Below are 16,439 nucleotides of genomic sequence, written 5' to 3' on the forward strand. Positions count from 1 at the left end.
ATTTTGGTCTCATCAGACCATAGAATCTTCTTCCACTTGGTCTCAGAGTCTCCCACATGCCTTCTGGCAAACTCTAGTCAAAATTTGATGTGTTTTTTTTCAACAGTGGCTTTCTTTATGCCACTCTCCCATAAAGGCCAGTTTTGTGAAGCACCCGGGCTATTGTTGCCATATGCACAGTGTCTCCCAGCTCAGCCGTGGAAGACTGTAACTCCTTTAGAGTTGCCATAGGCCTCTTGGTAGCCTCCCTGACTAGTGCCCTTCTCGCCCAGATATTCAGTTTTTGAGGATGGCCTGTTCTAGACAGATTAACAGTTGTGCCATATTCTCTCCATTTCTAAATAATGGACTTTACTGTGCTCCTGGGGATATCCAATGCCTTGGAAATGTTATTTTATTCTTCCCCTGATTGGTGCTTTTGAAGAACCTTATTCTGGATTTGCTTTGAATGTTTCTTCGTCTTCATGATGTAGTTTTTGTTAGGAAATGAACTAACCAACTGTGGGACCTCCCAGAGACAGGTGTATTTAACCTGAAATCATGTGAAACACCTTAACTGCACACAGGTGGACTCCATTCAACTAATTATGTGGCTTCTTAAGACAATTGGTTGCACCAGAGCTTATTTAGGTGAGTCACAACAAAGGGGGTGAATACTTATGCAATTATATTTATTTTCTGTTTTATATTTGTAATTAATTTTGAACAATTTGTAGATTTTATTTTTCACTTTGACATTATGGACTTTTTTGTGTTGAGCAGTGGCAAAAACTCCTAATTAAATCCATTTTGATTCCACGTTGTAACACAATAAAATGTGGAAAAGTCCAAGGGGGGGTGAATACTTTTGAGAGCCACTGTAAGTTTATCAAATACAGACGTACGTGTCTGTCCCTATTATATATATATATATATATATATTAGTTTGTATATCTTCTATCAGGAGAGGAGAATTTGAAATACCTTCATTTTATTTTCATAGTTAAGAACTTCGCTGCTCATCTGAAACTTAACAGCAGAGACCTCTTCTTTTGATGTTTCCTGGTGACTTTTTGCCTGCTTTTCAGTTTTCTCTAAGTTAACTTGTAAGTTGAGGAGTGTGTCTGCAAGGTTCTCTGATTGCTTCAGCTCCTCCTGAAGGCTTTTGTTCTCCTGTCTTATGGCAGCCATGCTGGCATTTAACCTGTCCATCTCTTTCCCCATTTCTTCACATTGCTCCTGAAGCTGAAGAGAAACACTGGTCAATTTTTCTTTCACATCTTCTTTTTCTGAGGTGAGGGTACAGATCTGAATGCCAAGCTCAGCCATTTCCACATTTGCCCTTTGAAGCAATTCCTTGGTTTCCGTGTTTTCTAACTCAAGTTTTTCAGAGTACTGTTTCAGCACCGACACCTGATGTTTAAGAGAAGCAGTCATAGTTTCAAGCTCAGCCCAGGCCTTGGCTTCACATTCTTTATCTTTTCTCAGACAGTCTTCCTTCTCCTTAAACTGCACAAGTTCCTGCACATGGTTTCGGTTAAGTGACTCAATCTGTCCCTTCAGTTGCTCTGTAAAGGTTCTGAATTCTTCTAAAGAGGCTTCGGTAACATCAAACTTAGTTTGGGTTTTCATCCTTTCCTCACTGGCACTCTGAAGTTTGGTTCTCAGGTCAATAACCTCTGGTTGCAATCTTGCCACTTCTTTCACGTTTAACTCAAGTTGCCTTTCAGCCACAGAAATTTGTGAGTTAATCTCTTTCTCCACAGAAGCCTTTTCAGTGCTGAGAGATTCCATTGACTTGGTTTGCTGCAGAAAAGCATTCTCTAAGTTTAGCTTCTCTCTCTCCAATTCTATTACTTGTTTCTCAAATGTAACTGATTTGACTATAAGTTCATCAATAAACTTTTCCTTCTCTTCTAAAAGTCTGTGTTTCTCTTGTAACTGCTCCTCAAGGGATTTCTCACTCTTCTTTAGTGCTGCAGTATTCTTCTCCAGCTCTGTAACATGCCGCTTCATGTCTCTCTTCAGTGAGGATATTTCTTCCTTTAGATTTGCCTCATCTTGCTTTAGATCTTTATTCTCAACCTCAAGCCTTTTTATTGCTTCTTCAAAAACTGCATTTTGCATTAACGCTTTCTGGTAACTCTCATGTAGATGTCTGTTTTCTTCCCTTAGTTTCTTTTCGTTCTCATCTACAGTGACCATGGCATCATCTATCTGACTCTGCAGATGCTTCTCAGAAGCCCAAAGTCTAGCCAGTTCATTTTCTTGTACAGTTCTGTTTTCCATGAGTTCTTTATTGGTGTCCTCAGTCCTCTTTATTGTCTGTTGCAGTTTCTCATTCAGTGACTTCCAATTTGAACACTCAGTTTTAGATTGCTCTAGTTTATTGGATTGTTTTTTCATGTTTTCTTCTAACTCTGCAATGGTATTAATTAATCCTTCTTTCTCGTTGATGATCTTGATTCGTTGTTCGTCTAGCTTTTGAACATTTATATTGCTGTTAGACAGATCTTTTTCTTTGGCCTTTAGTTGTGCAGTGAGAGAACTTATCTGTTCCTCAAGACTTTCCTTCAGAGTGTCATACTTCTGCTGTAGTTCCTTCATCTCCTTACAAGTCCTTTTCTCTTTCTCGTCACACTGCTTCTTCAGTAATTCAGAGTGTCTTTGCAGATCCTGTAGCTGCCTTTGCAGATTAGGGGTTTCCTCTTCTTTTACTGTCAGGGTGGCTTTAAGCTTATCTTTAGGTTTTTTAAATTGTTCCACCTGCTTATTTAGCTCAGAGTTTTCTTCTCTGGAGATCACAGTGAGACTGCTGAATTTTGATTCAATTTCTCCTAAGGCATCTTCTCTGAGCATTAACTCTTCAGTCAGTTCTTCAATCGGAGATTCTTGCTCACTTCTTTTTTTCTGCATTTCCATCTTCTCTTTCTCTGCCACATTGAATTTGTCTAAAAGTTTGTGAACCTTCTGTGCCGAGCCATTGTGGCTAGCTGTTTGTTGCCCCTTTTCATTTAGAACCCCGTGAAGATTTGCCAGGAGCTCTAGGTTCTTATGTTCTACACCACTGGGTATAGCATGAAGACCACTACTGGTACTGCCCTTGCTTTGCTCAGAAGCCTTGATGGTTTCCAGCACTTGAGTTAATGACTGCAATTGACTTGCATAGTCCCTAGTTGTCTTTTCTAGCTGCACAATGATCTCTTGAGAATCTTTTAACTTTTCAGATGAATTTAGCCGTAGTGTTTTGAGGCACTGCTGCAGGTCATGAGCAGTGCATTGGGTTGACAAGGAAACCTCTAGCTGCCTCTGCACATCCTCCACCATCTTCCTCAATTGAGAGTTTTCCTCCTCGATGCTTGATCTCTTCATCTTCTCTGATTGCCCTTCCGGTTGACTGTTGATTTTCAGCAACTCTTGCTTTTCCTGTTCCAGCTGACGAACCTGCTCCTGCAATTTCAACCACTTTATTTCCGACTGGTCAAGTTCAATGCGCAGCTCGTCCACTTTGCTGACCGGCTCACTCATTAAAGAGTGGTTACAATCTGGGCTTGAAGGAAAGTCATGTGCCTGTGAACAAATAACGTTTGAGAAATATATTAAACTAAACAACAGGGGTACCTAATATAAAAGTATTTTTAATACAGTGTTGAACAATACCTATGATCTACTGATAGCAAAGATCTGGACTACCAAATCTGAATCTAATGAATGAAGATATAGGCCTTGCACACCTTTGTTTGTGATTCTCAGAAAATTCTGGATAGGTAAAAGACAACGTTTTAATAGATTGACTTTGAATACCAATAAAAACCATAAAATGATTAAAAAAAAAAAAAAACACATAAGGACAAAAAATAATGTACTGTTAATAAATAAAATAACTTGCACCTGTATGCAGTTAAAATAGTGTGTACAATACATTTATAAGGTTGCAACCTTCCCTTTGTAACCCCCCCCCCCCCCCCCCCCCAAAAAAAAAAAAAAACCGAACACCACCAAAATTCTGCCACATACAGAACAGAACAATTGCTGAAACATTATTTATCACGATATAAGTTGCAGGTTCCTGTTTTGTTTTTTTTCTTTTTTTTTCCAAGGCACACTTATTAATCATCTTGTAGAGCTTGATCAACCACTGCACCAGTAACTTACACCAAACAACATGTCCTTTTCTGACATTTATATAAAGTTAATTAAATTCAGTACAAGCCTACAGTAAAATCTAGAGAAACAATCATTTCATTAACAATCACAATTTTCCAACAGTTGTTACTTGAACAACATTTTTAATTGTTAATGTTATTTGCAACTTCACTGTGTAGATATTTTTGTAATATGTAACCACACGTTTACCTGTGAATAACTGCTAACCAAGCTATTTATGCTGGAACTGCGACTGGGAGGTTTCCAGAAATGGGCTGGAGAATTGACCAGTCCCAGTGTCCTCCTACAAGGCATAACATGTTATCAAGACTTCCTCTTCTACAGTATATTGCATTTAGTGTCTCAAGTTTATATTAAATGTAGTTCTGCACTCATGGAAGGGGGAAACACTGGTGACTAAAGACTGTGTCTACCTGTAAGTCAAATACAATTAAAGTCACTCTGCAACTTGAGGCCCTCTACACAGTTCAGCATCATTGGCTGTCTATGCAGATTCAAAGCTTAGACACCTTATTTATTTATTTATTTATTAGCAATAACCACTAAAGCTTCCACAAACTCTGCAGATCGGCATATTTTGTATAAGTCTGTGTGAACTGCACTTCTGAAATGGCTTTTTATCTTAAGTTTATTTTTCTAAACTTTCAACGTTATACTTTGAAACATCTCTGGTTATTGCCATCAGGATGTCTCTGTGAACAAGGGGCTTGCAATTGAATGGGTGTCCTGAATAAATCACTGCCAATAAATAGATAAATACATGCATAGATAAATAAATAAATAAATAAATAAATAAATCCATATTGGACTAAGACAGGTTACTGATATTCAATGGGCTTACTGCAATGTCTAATGTTAAAGGCTGAAAGAATATATATTACCTTACCTTGCAAATGTTGGCCAAGCAGCATCTAGGTCATGACCCCTCGAAGCTATGTCAAACTGCACTTCATTCAATTCGTACAGGTGGTTAATTATGTCAGCGTTCAGGTGAGGTTTCAGTAACGGGCTTCGTGCATAATACCAGTCACTGGAGGAAAGCAACATACACAAGAACACTTGCATAACCAATATAACTATTTTTTTGAAATGACAACTGACTTGCAACATTGTAAAAAAAAGTTCTGCATCCTCTCAGTATATGAATTAGAAAAGTTTTACCCAACATCTATTAAATAATGTCAACCAAAGGCACTAAACTATAATCAAGTCCTCCTTTGACATAATGTAATATTTTAAGTTACAAGTTTTTCGTTTTTTAACGTTGTAATATACAGTAGATACTAAAAAGCTTCCACGTTAGATTAAATCTGTACGGTATATAGCTGAAAGTCAACTCGCACAGGCTACATCAGTTAACTTCATGTATTAATTCAGAACGAAGCTTTTTTTAAAGTGCTCTGTCTTTGTCTTACCTTGTGACCTTTACATTGATCAGACACTGCTGAAGGGTGTCAGCCAGTCGCTGATGTACAAGAGAATACCGAATAAAGGCCCTTCCTTTACCAAGAGACGTTTTCAGCTTTAGACCAAGGAACAAACAAAATGAAGACATTTACAACCAGTTTAAAATATTTGTTTCAACAACAAACCTACCACTTTGTTTCGTCTATCAGTCTGCAAATGAGAAACCCCTCTGTAAAATCGTATGCAGACAATTCAGATTAACAGAAACATTGCAATTATCTTTACATTGTAACAGTGAATTTGGATTTTATTAAATCAAAAACAAATAACACTTTTTTGTAATATGCAGGGTTTTTTTATATTTTCTTTTACACACTCATAAAATTATTTCAATTATTTATTTAGATGTGGAAGGTGGTATTGCTTGCTTTATTATAGACTTAGCGTTGGCCTAATATTTAATTCTGTAAAGCAACTTTAGGACACATACATAGGCTGTATAAATATAGCTCATCTCTGTTTGTTGTAACTGTGCAGCTTATTGTTGATTCACACTTCCATTTATGGTAGTTTTCCAAGCCAGTTTTGTTTCACTATACTCAGCATCTCTCACTTCCCCCATGAAAAAGCACAAACTAAGTTTCCAAGCAACTAAGAAATTAAGGGGTAGTGTACTAAAGTGTTGCATCTGTCGCAATCATTGTAAACCACATGCAAACCAGTCGGAAGTGAGGCGTGAAATGTGTTAAACAAGCGCAACATTTGCTTTGCAGCGCAGTTCTTAAACAGGATAGAGACAGTGCAAATTAGTGATCAAAAATATTGTAATGAGATGCACTAAAGCTGCAGGCAACTGTGACTTACAATTGCATCCATCTGTTAAGAACTTTTGAAAGCATGTTTTAAACAGTCGCAATTGTTGCTGGCATTTCCCAGCCCGCTTTTTCTTGTGTGTTGCCAGTTGTGCTCAATGTATTTTTGAGATGAACACCCTAAATACCTAATTTTCACTAAAGTCAGGGTGTACTTACAAGCCTTGATAACAAATTTCTATGACATTTCTGGTTTTCCCAGCGTGTTGGGAGCAATAGACTGCACACACGTGCCACTAACCCTTCCAGCTCATTCTGTATAGGACCATGATCTATTGTGTGTTAATTGTCTAGGCTACTAGACCAAGTTAAAAATAATAATAATAATTAAAATAAATAAAAAAAAAATTATTTAGTTTCAATTTCATATAATCTTTTATTCACATTGTACACCAATGTGTACAATGCAGCAGCATGATTTATTTTGTGTTACCGGTAGGCTAAAGTAAAAAGAAAGTGTGCTAGGTATTCATTTGATTTTACTACTGTACTGTGTACTTTATAGGCCCACTCTACAGAGTTATATTTTTAAATAATGTAATGTGTAGCCTACACAAAACACATTAGAGTTATTTTGCGCTATGATTTATATTTAAAATACACCGAGAACTGTAAATGTATGTGTGTGCGATTTTATTGTATTGTTTTTAAACCCGACACCTTCTTGTGTTGGATTGGACAAACGTGTCCGGTTTAGCGAGGGGCTACTGTATGATTATGAAAAGCTTTTTGGGGGTGAAGGTTGGGGCCCCACTATAGAATCTGATGGGATTAAACCGCCTTTATATTATATATATATATATATATATATATATATATATATATATATATATATATATATATATATATATATATATATATATATATACATACACACACACACACACAGCTCTGGAAAAAATTAAGAGACCACTGCAAATGTTTCTTAAATCAGCATCTCTACATGTATGGCAGCCATTCCATTCCAGTGTCTGTTGAATTCCAACACAGGCACACCTCATTCTACTGAATGAGGTACTGATTAGGGGATCACCTGAACCAAATATAAAAACCTCTCCTGTGGTCATCACTATCCTCTTGCAATAGGACCAGCTGGATGGCAAAACAGTGCTAGTACTACCTCAAAAGTAATTTGAATCAAAAAAATAACTATTGACCATGCCCAAAGAGTTGAAAAGGAAAGTTATGAGTGAGGAAAAGAAGGGATTCTGGCTTTACTGGCAGAGGGATGCAGTGAGCGTCGGGTTGCTTCCATCCTTAAAATTTCAAAGACGGCGGTTCATAAGAACAAGATCAAGCAGCACACATTGGGGACAACAAAGCTACAGACCGGCAGAGGGCGAAAACGACTCTCCACTGACCGGGATGACCGCCAACTCATTCGAATGTCACTCAGCAACGGTAGGATGACATCAAGTGACCTACAAAAAGAATGGCAAACGGCAGCTGGGGTGAAGTGCATGGTGAGGACGGTTCGAAACAGGCTCCTAGGGGCAGGGCTGAAGTCGTGCAAAGCTAGAAAAAAGCCCTTAATCAATGAGAAGCAAAGAAGAGCCAGGCTGAGGTTTGCAAAAGACCATAAGGATTGGACCATAGAGGACTGGAGTAAGGTCATCTTCTCTGATGAGTCCAATTTTCAGCTTTGCCCAACACCTGGTCATCTAATGGTTAGACGGAGACCTGGAGAGGCCTACAAGCCACAGTGTCTCGCACCCACTGTGAAATGTGGTGGAGGATCGGTGATGATCTGGGGGTGTTTCAGCAAGGTTTGAATCGGGCAGATTTGTCTTTGTGAAGGGCGCATGAATCAAGCCAAGTACAAGGTTGTCCTGGAAGAAAACTTGCTTCCTTCTGCTCTGACAATGTTCCTCAACTCTGAGGATTGGTTTTTCCAGCAGGACAATGCTCCATGCCACACAGCCAGGTCAATCAAGGTGTGGATGGAGGACCACCAGATCAAGACCCTGTCATGGCCAGCCCAATCTCCAGACCTGAACCCCACTGAAAACCTCTGGAATGTGATCAAGAGGAAGATGGATGGTCACAAGCCATCAAACAAAGCCGAGCTGCTTGAATTTTTGCGCCAGGAGTGGCATAAAGTCACCCAACATCAATGTGAAAGACTGGTGGAGAGCATGCCAAGACGCATGAAAGCTGTGATTGAAAATCAGGGTTATTCCACCAAATATTGATTTCTGAACTCTTCCTAAGTTAAAACATTAGTATTGTGTTGTTTAAAAATGAATATGAACTTATTTTCTTTGCATTATTCGAGGTCTGACAACACTGCATCTTTTTTGTTATTTTGACCAGTTGTCATTTTCTGCAAATAAATGCTCTAAATGACAATATTTTTATTTGGAATTTGGGAGAAATGTTGTCAGTAGTTTATAGAATAAAACAAAAATGTTCATTTTACCCAAACACATACCTATAAATAGAAAAACCAGAGAAACTGATAATTTTGCAGTGGTCTCTTAATTTTTTCCAGAGCTGTATGTGTATATATATATATATATATATATATATATATATATATATATATATATATATATATATATATATATATATTTAAAATAGGTAAAATGAAGACGGAACAGAATGCATTGTACAGGTGATGTTTACATTTAACAAAAACAATGTTATTTTGATTCTTGCACCCTTGCATGTATAGAGGCTATCCTTCGGGCACCCTCTGCTGCAGCACACCACAACTCAACTGCCACTATTTTACTTGAAAAAATGTCGCACAACTATCGCTAGAGATCTCACTAAGATGGCGCAAATAATATTTAAATTAGTATATTTCGGCTCTCTTCATTAACATATATTTTTTTAGTACATACGACAAAATGTGCCCTTTGCGAATTGTCGTAACCAAAATGCAAATTGCTGTATGTCTACGCTATGACTGACCCATCTTAGTACATCTACCCCTAAGTATTACTTAAATTGTATTAAAAAACTTCCTTCTTGCAAGGTATACTACAAACCAACAATACATGCAAACACTGTATTTACAAGTTACAGTGCATGTTAAGTGTTTAACCACTTGACCACCAGTGCATCTACAATGTTAATATTACAATACATTATTGAAATCCAGTCAACTGTGCTGTGCAGACTGGCCAATACAATGGACTGGCCAAGAAAGACTATGCTAGAATAATTACACCGTTGTGTAAAAAAATACAGTTATGAATAAGTAAATAAAAGGTTTAAGCAAAAAAAAAAAAAAAGTTCAAGCAGTTCAACTGTACAGAACTGAAACGCCTAGCTGCCCTGACTGGTATAAACATCACCAATGTACAATAGATTATTTCACGCCATTTCTTTTGTGAAGCCCTCTTCCTCAGCTGAGAAATTATGAACTGGACATTCCCACTGAAAGAGGCTCAGGGTGTTGTTAGCTTCCCTTTTCATTTCGCTTCTGAGCGCAACAAACTTCTTAGTATGAATGGGTAGAACATTTCAAAAGAACAGAATGTGTCAGAGCTGTTGTCAGACTTTAAATGGTGGTTCTAATAGAAAACTGTAATGCTGAGGTTTTTTTTCCAAATGCCTGTTTTATGCACAGTTGTGGAATATATTTGTATTTCTCCATAGAAAACTGTTTTAAATAAAAGGTGGCATCCTTTAAATGTGCAAACACCATCCACCGGCAAGAATATCATTCCAATTGTGCTAACATTTGATAGAGGAAGGTGTAACTGGCAAATATAAGCCACTTAGACAAACCTTTTGGCAAATCTGTGCAATACTGACGAAGGCATGTCAGCCAATGCAATCAGAGTGATTGAGAAAGACTCCCTAGTCGAAATAAGTATTTTAGTTATACTACAATCAGTGGTAATATTTGTTTGAAAAATGTGTTTATGTTATTAATTAGTTATCCTATTTTTAATTAAGTAGAATCCAATTTAATCAGCTCAAATTTTAAAAAAGAAATGCCAGAAAGACACCTTTTTACTTATCAAATGTCAGTTTTGTCCTTCATAAAATTGAACTCTGTTTTAACTTACATATAGCCACCTACCGGTAGCACTGCACAGAGAAAATGATATAACCATATTGGTCCAAATTAGTGCTGCATGACCTTTTTAAAAAATACACTATTTTTATGAAAAAAATCAGCCTATGTTTACTTTATGTTTGTAGTGTAATTGTTTTTGCTTTGACTGACTGAAGGGCAACCTATTCCGTGTGAAAAAGGTGGACATATAAATGAAAGATACAGCCAATGTAATTTCCATTTAAATTAAACAAAATGTCTATCTTGCACTTACTTTGTGCTTCCTTGTTATTGCTATTGGCATCTCCCCTTATTTTGCAAATTACCTTTCATTGTTGTCGGACACTACCTATTATTCCATTGACTAACCCTCGCCTTGGTGTTGCTTGATCCTTTATTATGTATCCTAACTTTACCATTGAAACTACAGAAAAATGTATATTAAAATTTGCAAAATATATAGGAATATGTATTTTTACATGAGCCACAGGGGGCAGAACGTAGCATAGTTGTGCTGCTGGACAAGTTTAGAAATGAGTGTTGAGTATGTCATATTATGAAGACCCTTTCTGCAATAAAACTAGTACACATTTGAAATTGTATTATTTTGCAGGGTAGTTACACTATTGGATTAATACTGTATGCTGCTGTGGTGGAGTGTCCTGCCCCCTTGTATTATTATTATTATTATTATTAATTATTGTGTTATTATTATGATTTATTGTATTATTATTAATTTATTATATTATTACTGTTGCAGCACGGACGAAAGCCGCCACCATTATGAGTTACTGTTTTGTGTGTTTTTAGAACCTCGTGAAGATGCGTGACTGATCAGCTACTGAGTATTCAGTTAGCTGACAGTCACGCATCATTACTTGACTCTGGCTGAGGGGTAATAAGATAATAACTAGCTAGTTAACCCCTCGGCCAGAATACAAAAGAGCTGCAGATTGGCTGAACAGGGAGGAGGGCCAACATTTGTTTGCTTTGTGTTACTTCTTCCTGCTCCGTGATGTCACCACACCTGTACACTGCAACCACTCTGCCACAGCTGCTTAGTGGTTAAGGTTATGTTCATCGCAAATAACGAAAATGCTTTAAAGTCGTTGTTTTGATATAAACATTTAAAAAAGCAAGACACTGATTTGTTGGCAAATGTATGCTTACAAGTTATGCGTAGGTCCGGGTACTCTCATATTTCTATTTAGACACAGATAAATAACTTTTTTATTTGTATAAATCACTCATACAGCAAGTGACACACACATGTAAGTGATGCATTTGCACAATATAGTTCATGTTGCGATAAATAAAGTTTTTGAAGTAGTTGAAAAAGTTTGACATTTTCCTTTTACTTAACATTGCTCACTACTGTGATGGAATGTTTTTTTTTTTTTCTTTGCAACTTGGATTACTTCCCTTAGATTGATACAATCCCCTACAACAGGGAGTCTGGTTGGTTAGAAAGTATGTACTAGTGTATGAATATGGTTATGTTCTTACAGACTATTGAACAGAAAATCAGTTAAAAACCAGTACTATAAACCGTAACTAATGCAACTTATCTAAACAGCAATTGTAATGCTACTTCTATTTTCTATATGTTACAGTATTTAATAAACAAGCTATGTACTACTAGAAGGTCATCCCCTTTAAATAGATATTTTTGATGATGTGTTATACCAAGGGTTTATTGTTTAAAGATAAAAGCGAATAAGAAATTATTTGCTTACCTACTTAGTTTGCAGGTGTTAAAAAAACACTTCCATTTACCAGCAGAAATGGTAAAACTCCACTGTTTTTGTTTTTTACCTTCCCTGATCGGTCATATGTTTGATTACATGCTATTCATTCATCAGATCTCCTTACCTCTTGAATAGACTTTACAAAGCGGATTCCCTCATTAGCTCCTTTTATCTTGGCCAGACAGTCATAGCAGTAATCCCAGTAGTCTTTCCTTGTACCCAAAAATGTTATTTTTTCCTTCTGGTCAAACTGGAAATATAAAAATTACAATAAATAGGTTTTATACTTAGTTGTACCATATTGAAGGGATCCTGAATAAAAATGTAAATCTCACTTTTATTAAAAAGGAGTTACGTGCGGGAACATACAGTATTTTTTATAACCCACTTGGCTACCTAGCATTCCAGATTTAACTTTGGATGCTCCATTAGCGCTCCTCTAGCTCTGGGATATCTTGAAATATCTCAAAATTACAGAATTTTTGGTTAGTTCTACTAACCATCTCAATTATTACGTACAGTGCTCCTCATTATTTTGTTACCTGTCCCACACACAAATGTACAGTTTAATGTTCACATATCCTAACTATAAATAAACCAAATATGTCAAGGAAAATACAAACAAATAAATATATGAGTGACTCCAAAATCTCTTTTTTATATTCTACAGTAACTACTCAAATCATCATTTAAATGACAGAAAATACATTTTGTATAAAATAAACATACTTGCAATAGGTATTCCAATTTGTATGAGAACTTGTGTAGACTTGTGCTGTCATCAGTGATTGGTTCCCCATTTTCTGTATATTCCTTACTCAGTTCTGAAACTGCGTCTTGAAAGCAAAAGGCAAGAAAGGCAAGGAGCATCAGCTGAGCCAGGTGAATTGTCTTTTGGAAATATTAGGATTCTACCATAGTGATCAGTGGAAAGTGTACATTTCATAAATAAAGCAAATGGTTACATTTAAAAACACACACACACACACACATGTTATGTGCTGTGCTGATAAAGAACAATTATAATAATAACTGTTTGCATATTTACAACATCACTTAACTGAGCAACACAGAACATACATTTAAAAATAAAACAAATGTATACGTTTGAAAGTGGTATATTTAGTCAAAACAAATTTTGAAGCTATTACCACTTGTTACCAAAAACTCTGAAAAAGTTTTACATTTTACAATACAGTAAGTCTAGTGGTTCTTAGATTTATGTGCTCCAAAAATGATTGCCTAAGAAAGACATCTCAGATTCTTATAGAAAGCCACTGTGACGAATTGCCAAGAACTACAAAGCTGCACATGATTACCACAAACTGAGACTTTATGTAATTGTATACTGACAGTTGGCAGAAAGAAATGGAGCTCTTAGTGAAGTCAGAGCTTTTATGACAAGAAGAGGTTGAGATCTTTACCCAATAGAGGTTAGAAACAGTCTAGTGCACTGCTCTGTACCCAGACAAAAACATTTTTTACAAATGTGAAACAGTACTGACAGGGAAGTTTAATCTGGGAGTAACACTATACCATGCAGATCTCTGATAATCCTCTGTAGCTGGTTTTCTCCCACTGACACAGCCATCGTCCAAGTTCATACATTCACAAGGTGCTGAAGTGCTGAATCAGAAAAACAGAGGTGTTCAGCACATCAGCAACAAAACAGCAGAAAAATAGACTATAACATTTACCTGATTCTGCAATTGCAACTGTAACTAATGTATTGTAACAAAAACATCTCTGATATAACAAATACATTGAAACACTGTTTATCAAAAATGTACCTTAAAAGCAATAACAGTTGAAGTACTCTACCAATCTGTGGCAGAGCAAAGCTCTGCCCTTTAAATTGGCAGGGATGGGGTTAACTTCCCCTACCTGCCTGGGTTTATTATGTTCAGGTGGCTGGGGTTGATTAGTTGATTAGGTTGATTAACGATCAATCAGCGCCCAGCCACCTGATATAAAAGGAGGCCTCTGCTTCTCATTTGGAAAAGGGAGCTGAGGAAGCAGGTTGGTGTTTGTTTTGTGGTTTTTTGAATTTTCTAAATCCAGTGAAGGCATTGCCCAGCCTGGAAATTTTATTTTTGTGAGTTTTGTTTTTGCTTTATTTGTGTTTGAGTATCTGTTATTTTGCCCTTGTGCACTTTATTTTTGTTTATTTATAATAAAATTGTTATTTTTTTGAACTGCAGACTGTCTCTGGGCCTCTATCCACTCGCCAGCCTGCCACACAATCCAAGAATTGAAACAAGGCTCCCATTGCGTAGCAGTTTGATCCTGGTTTTGCTACGAGTTTAATAAGACAAACTTGAGATTATTACCTATGCACTATGGCTAATCAAGCTCATATTAAAACCTGGAATGGGTGAAACTGCTATGCAGTAGGAGTATTATTTCCATCCCTACTGTCTAATCATACAGTAGTAGCCATCAATCTTTTCCACAGAACAATCCCTGATTGATATGTCAGGACCTTTCTTTAGTGACTAAATTGCATCCACGATGCTTGTTTGTTCACCAGAAGAAACTGGCATGCATCAGCAGGAACAATATGACAGACAAATTGAACCTCACTGTCTGCAATCCTTTTCAAATAAAAACACCCGCTAGGTCAGGGTTTCCCAGTCCTGGTCCTGGGGGACCCATGTGTCTGCTGGTTTTCATTCTAACTGAGTTCTCAGTTACTTAATTGAACCCTTAATTGAACTATTTATTAGCTTAATAAGACCTTTTTAATTGTTTTCAGCTTTTAAACAGTTGGAGATTTCAAGTTAACTGTACAATTTTACAAGTAACTTGAAATCTGCATCTTTTTAGGAGCTATGAACAATTAAAAAGGTCTAATTAAGCACATTATTAGTTCAATGCAGGTTTTGATGAAGTAATTGAGAACTCAGTTGGAATGAAAACCAGCAGACACAGGGGTCCCCCAGGACCAGGACTGGGAAGCCCTACATGAGCAATGGACTGACAGGGTGCAGTATCAGCAGGACAAATGTCCAGGAAGTTACAGTAACAAGACCCATCACACAGAAAAGTATGATGTGGTGCAATGACTCTGTTCCACAGTGAATGCCTTCTATTGCATAGCTGAGGCAACGATAGGAAGGCATATTACTTCTGCTGGTATGTGGACAGCCGTGTGACCTGGTCGTGTTTATCCACGGTGAACTATTTTTATCCCGGTGGTGATGGGTTCCTCCAAGATAACTACACAACCATCCATAAAGCAAGAACCACAGTAGAGCACTGATTCAATAGGGAAGAAAGTCACTTAGGATCATTTGATGTGCACAGCCAAAACAAATGTTTAAAACCAAAAAAACTAACTGAATCTGTGCAGCCAAGGGAATGGTATATACCATTTACACACTGTGACAAATAAGCTGAACACAATGAATATGGTCACTTTGTGCTCAAACCCTGTGCAAATGTAATCATATCTGCCACCTCACTAACCACTTCATACTCAGCCTAAAGTGACAGTAAAATGACCCAATAATAGAAGCTTAACAAAGACTAATTTAGTTGGGGAACCCTCCCAATTATTTACCCATCAGTGGGCTCCCACTAGTTGTATTCCCGTAGTACAACCTAGTCCCCTGTTGAAAACTAAATTCATCCATGTTGCCCTTACATTCTAATATATGGGATATAGTACCTCCCCTGTTACAATGCCCCTTATAACTGTTCATACTGGCAGTACTTAAGAATCTTAAATGTTAAGTTAAATTAAATTTTGCATTCCAATGTATATTGTCGCAATATATTGGAGTTAAGTTTAATGCTAGTCCTAATTGATAAAATTAAATATAAAAATTAGCAATTTTATATTTGGAAACAGTCTGTTAGCTTGATTATTAACTGGTTAACATAAATGTTTACCAGGTTATAAACAAGAATCAAATTCAAAACAGTCTCTAGTTTGTAACTCAGACCAGCCAACTGGGGTCATTATTACACAGTGCATAATAAGGTTTCAGGTACTTTTTCCCCCTGTCAAAGCAACCTATTCAGATTCCTTATTCTTTTAAACTTCTGCTTCCCATTCACCTTAAACATAATCAAGAACAAGCTGTCCTTTCATTGCAAAAGTAAATGTAATATGAAACTAGACAGTTACATACACTACAGCAACAGGTGTGCCTCTGAATATTTATTTCAGTCCCTTAAGTTTTAACAAAAATATTAAATTATCCAAATAAATATATATATATATATATATATATATATATATATATATAT

At 36.7% G+C, this 16,439-nt stretch overlaps 1 protein-coding gene across 2 annotated transcripts in view; it reads right to left on the reverse strand.

The window, feature by feature from the left end:
• Positions 1-16,439, reverse strand: part of LOC121313081 (FYVE and coiled-coil domain-containing protein 1-like) — an 85,110-nt gene that overhangs the window by 55,006 nt on the left and 13,665 nt on the right. For both annotated transcript variants that reach the window (XM_041245227.1, XM_041245226.1), the window contains exons 2-8: positions 13,722-13,811; positions 12,915-13,021; positions 12,310-12,435; positions 5,562-5,668; positions 5,033-5,176; positions 4,336-4,429; positions 964-3,549 (exon numbers count right to left, since the gene is read on the reverse strand). In XM_041245227.1, the coding sequence (XP_041101161.1) occupies positions 964-3,549; positions 4,336-4,429; positions 5,033-5,176; positions 5,562-5,668; positions 12,310-12,435; positions 12,915-13,021; positions 13,722-13,776 (3,219 nt within the window). In that variant the 5' untranslated portion in view covers positions 13,777-13,811. The remainder of the gene's footprint in view (positions 1-963; positions 3,550-4,335; positions 4,430-5,032; positions 5,177-5,561; positions 5,669-12,309; positions 12,436-12,914; positions 13,022-13,721; positions 13,812-16,439) is intronic.

This window comes from Polyodon spathula, chromosome 3, assembly GCF_017654505.1.
Source record: "Polyodon spathula isolate WHYD16114869_AA chromosome 3, ASM1765450v1, whole genome shotgun sequence".
Classification (NCBI taxonomy): domain Eukaryota; kingdom Metazoa; phylum Chordata; class Actinopteri; order Acipenseriformes; family Polyodontidae; genus Polyodon; species Polyodon spathula.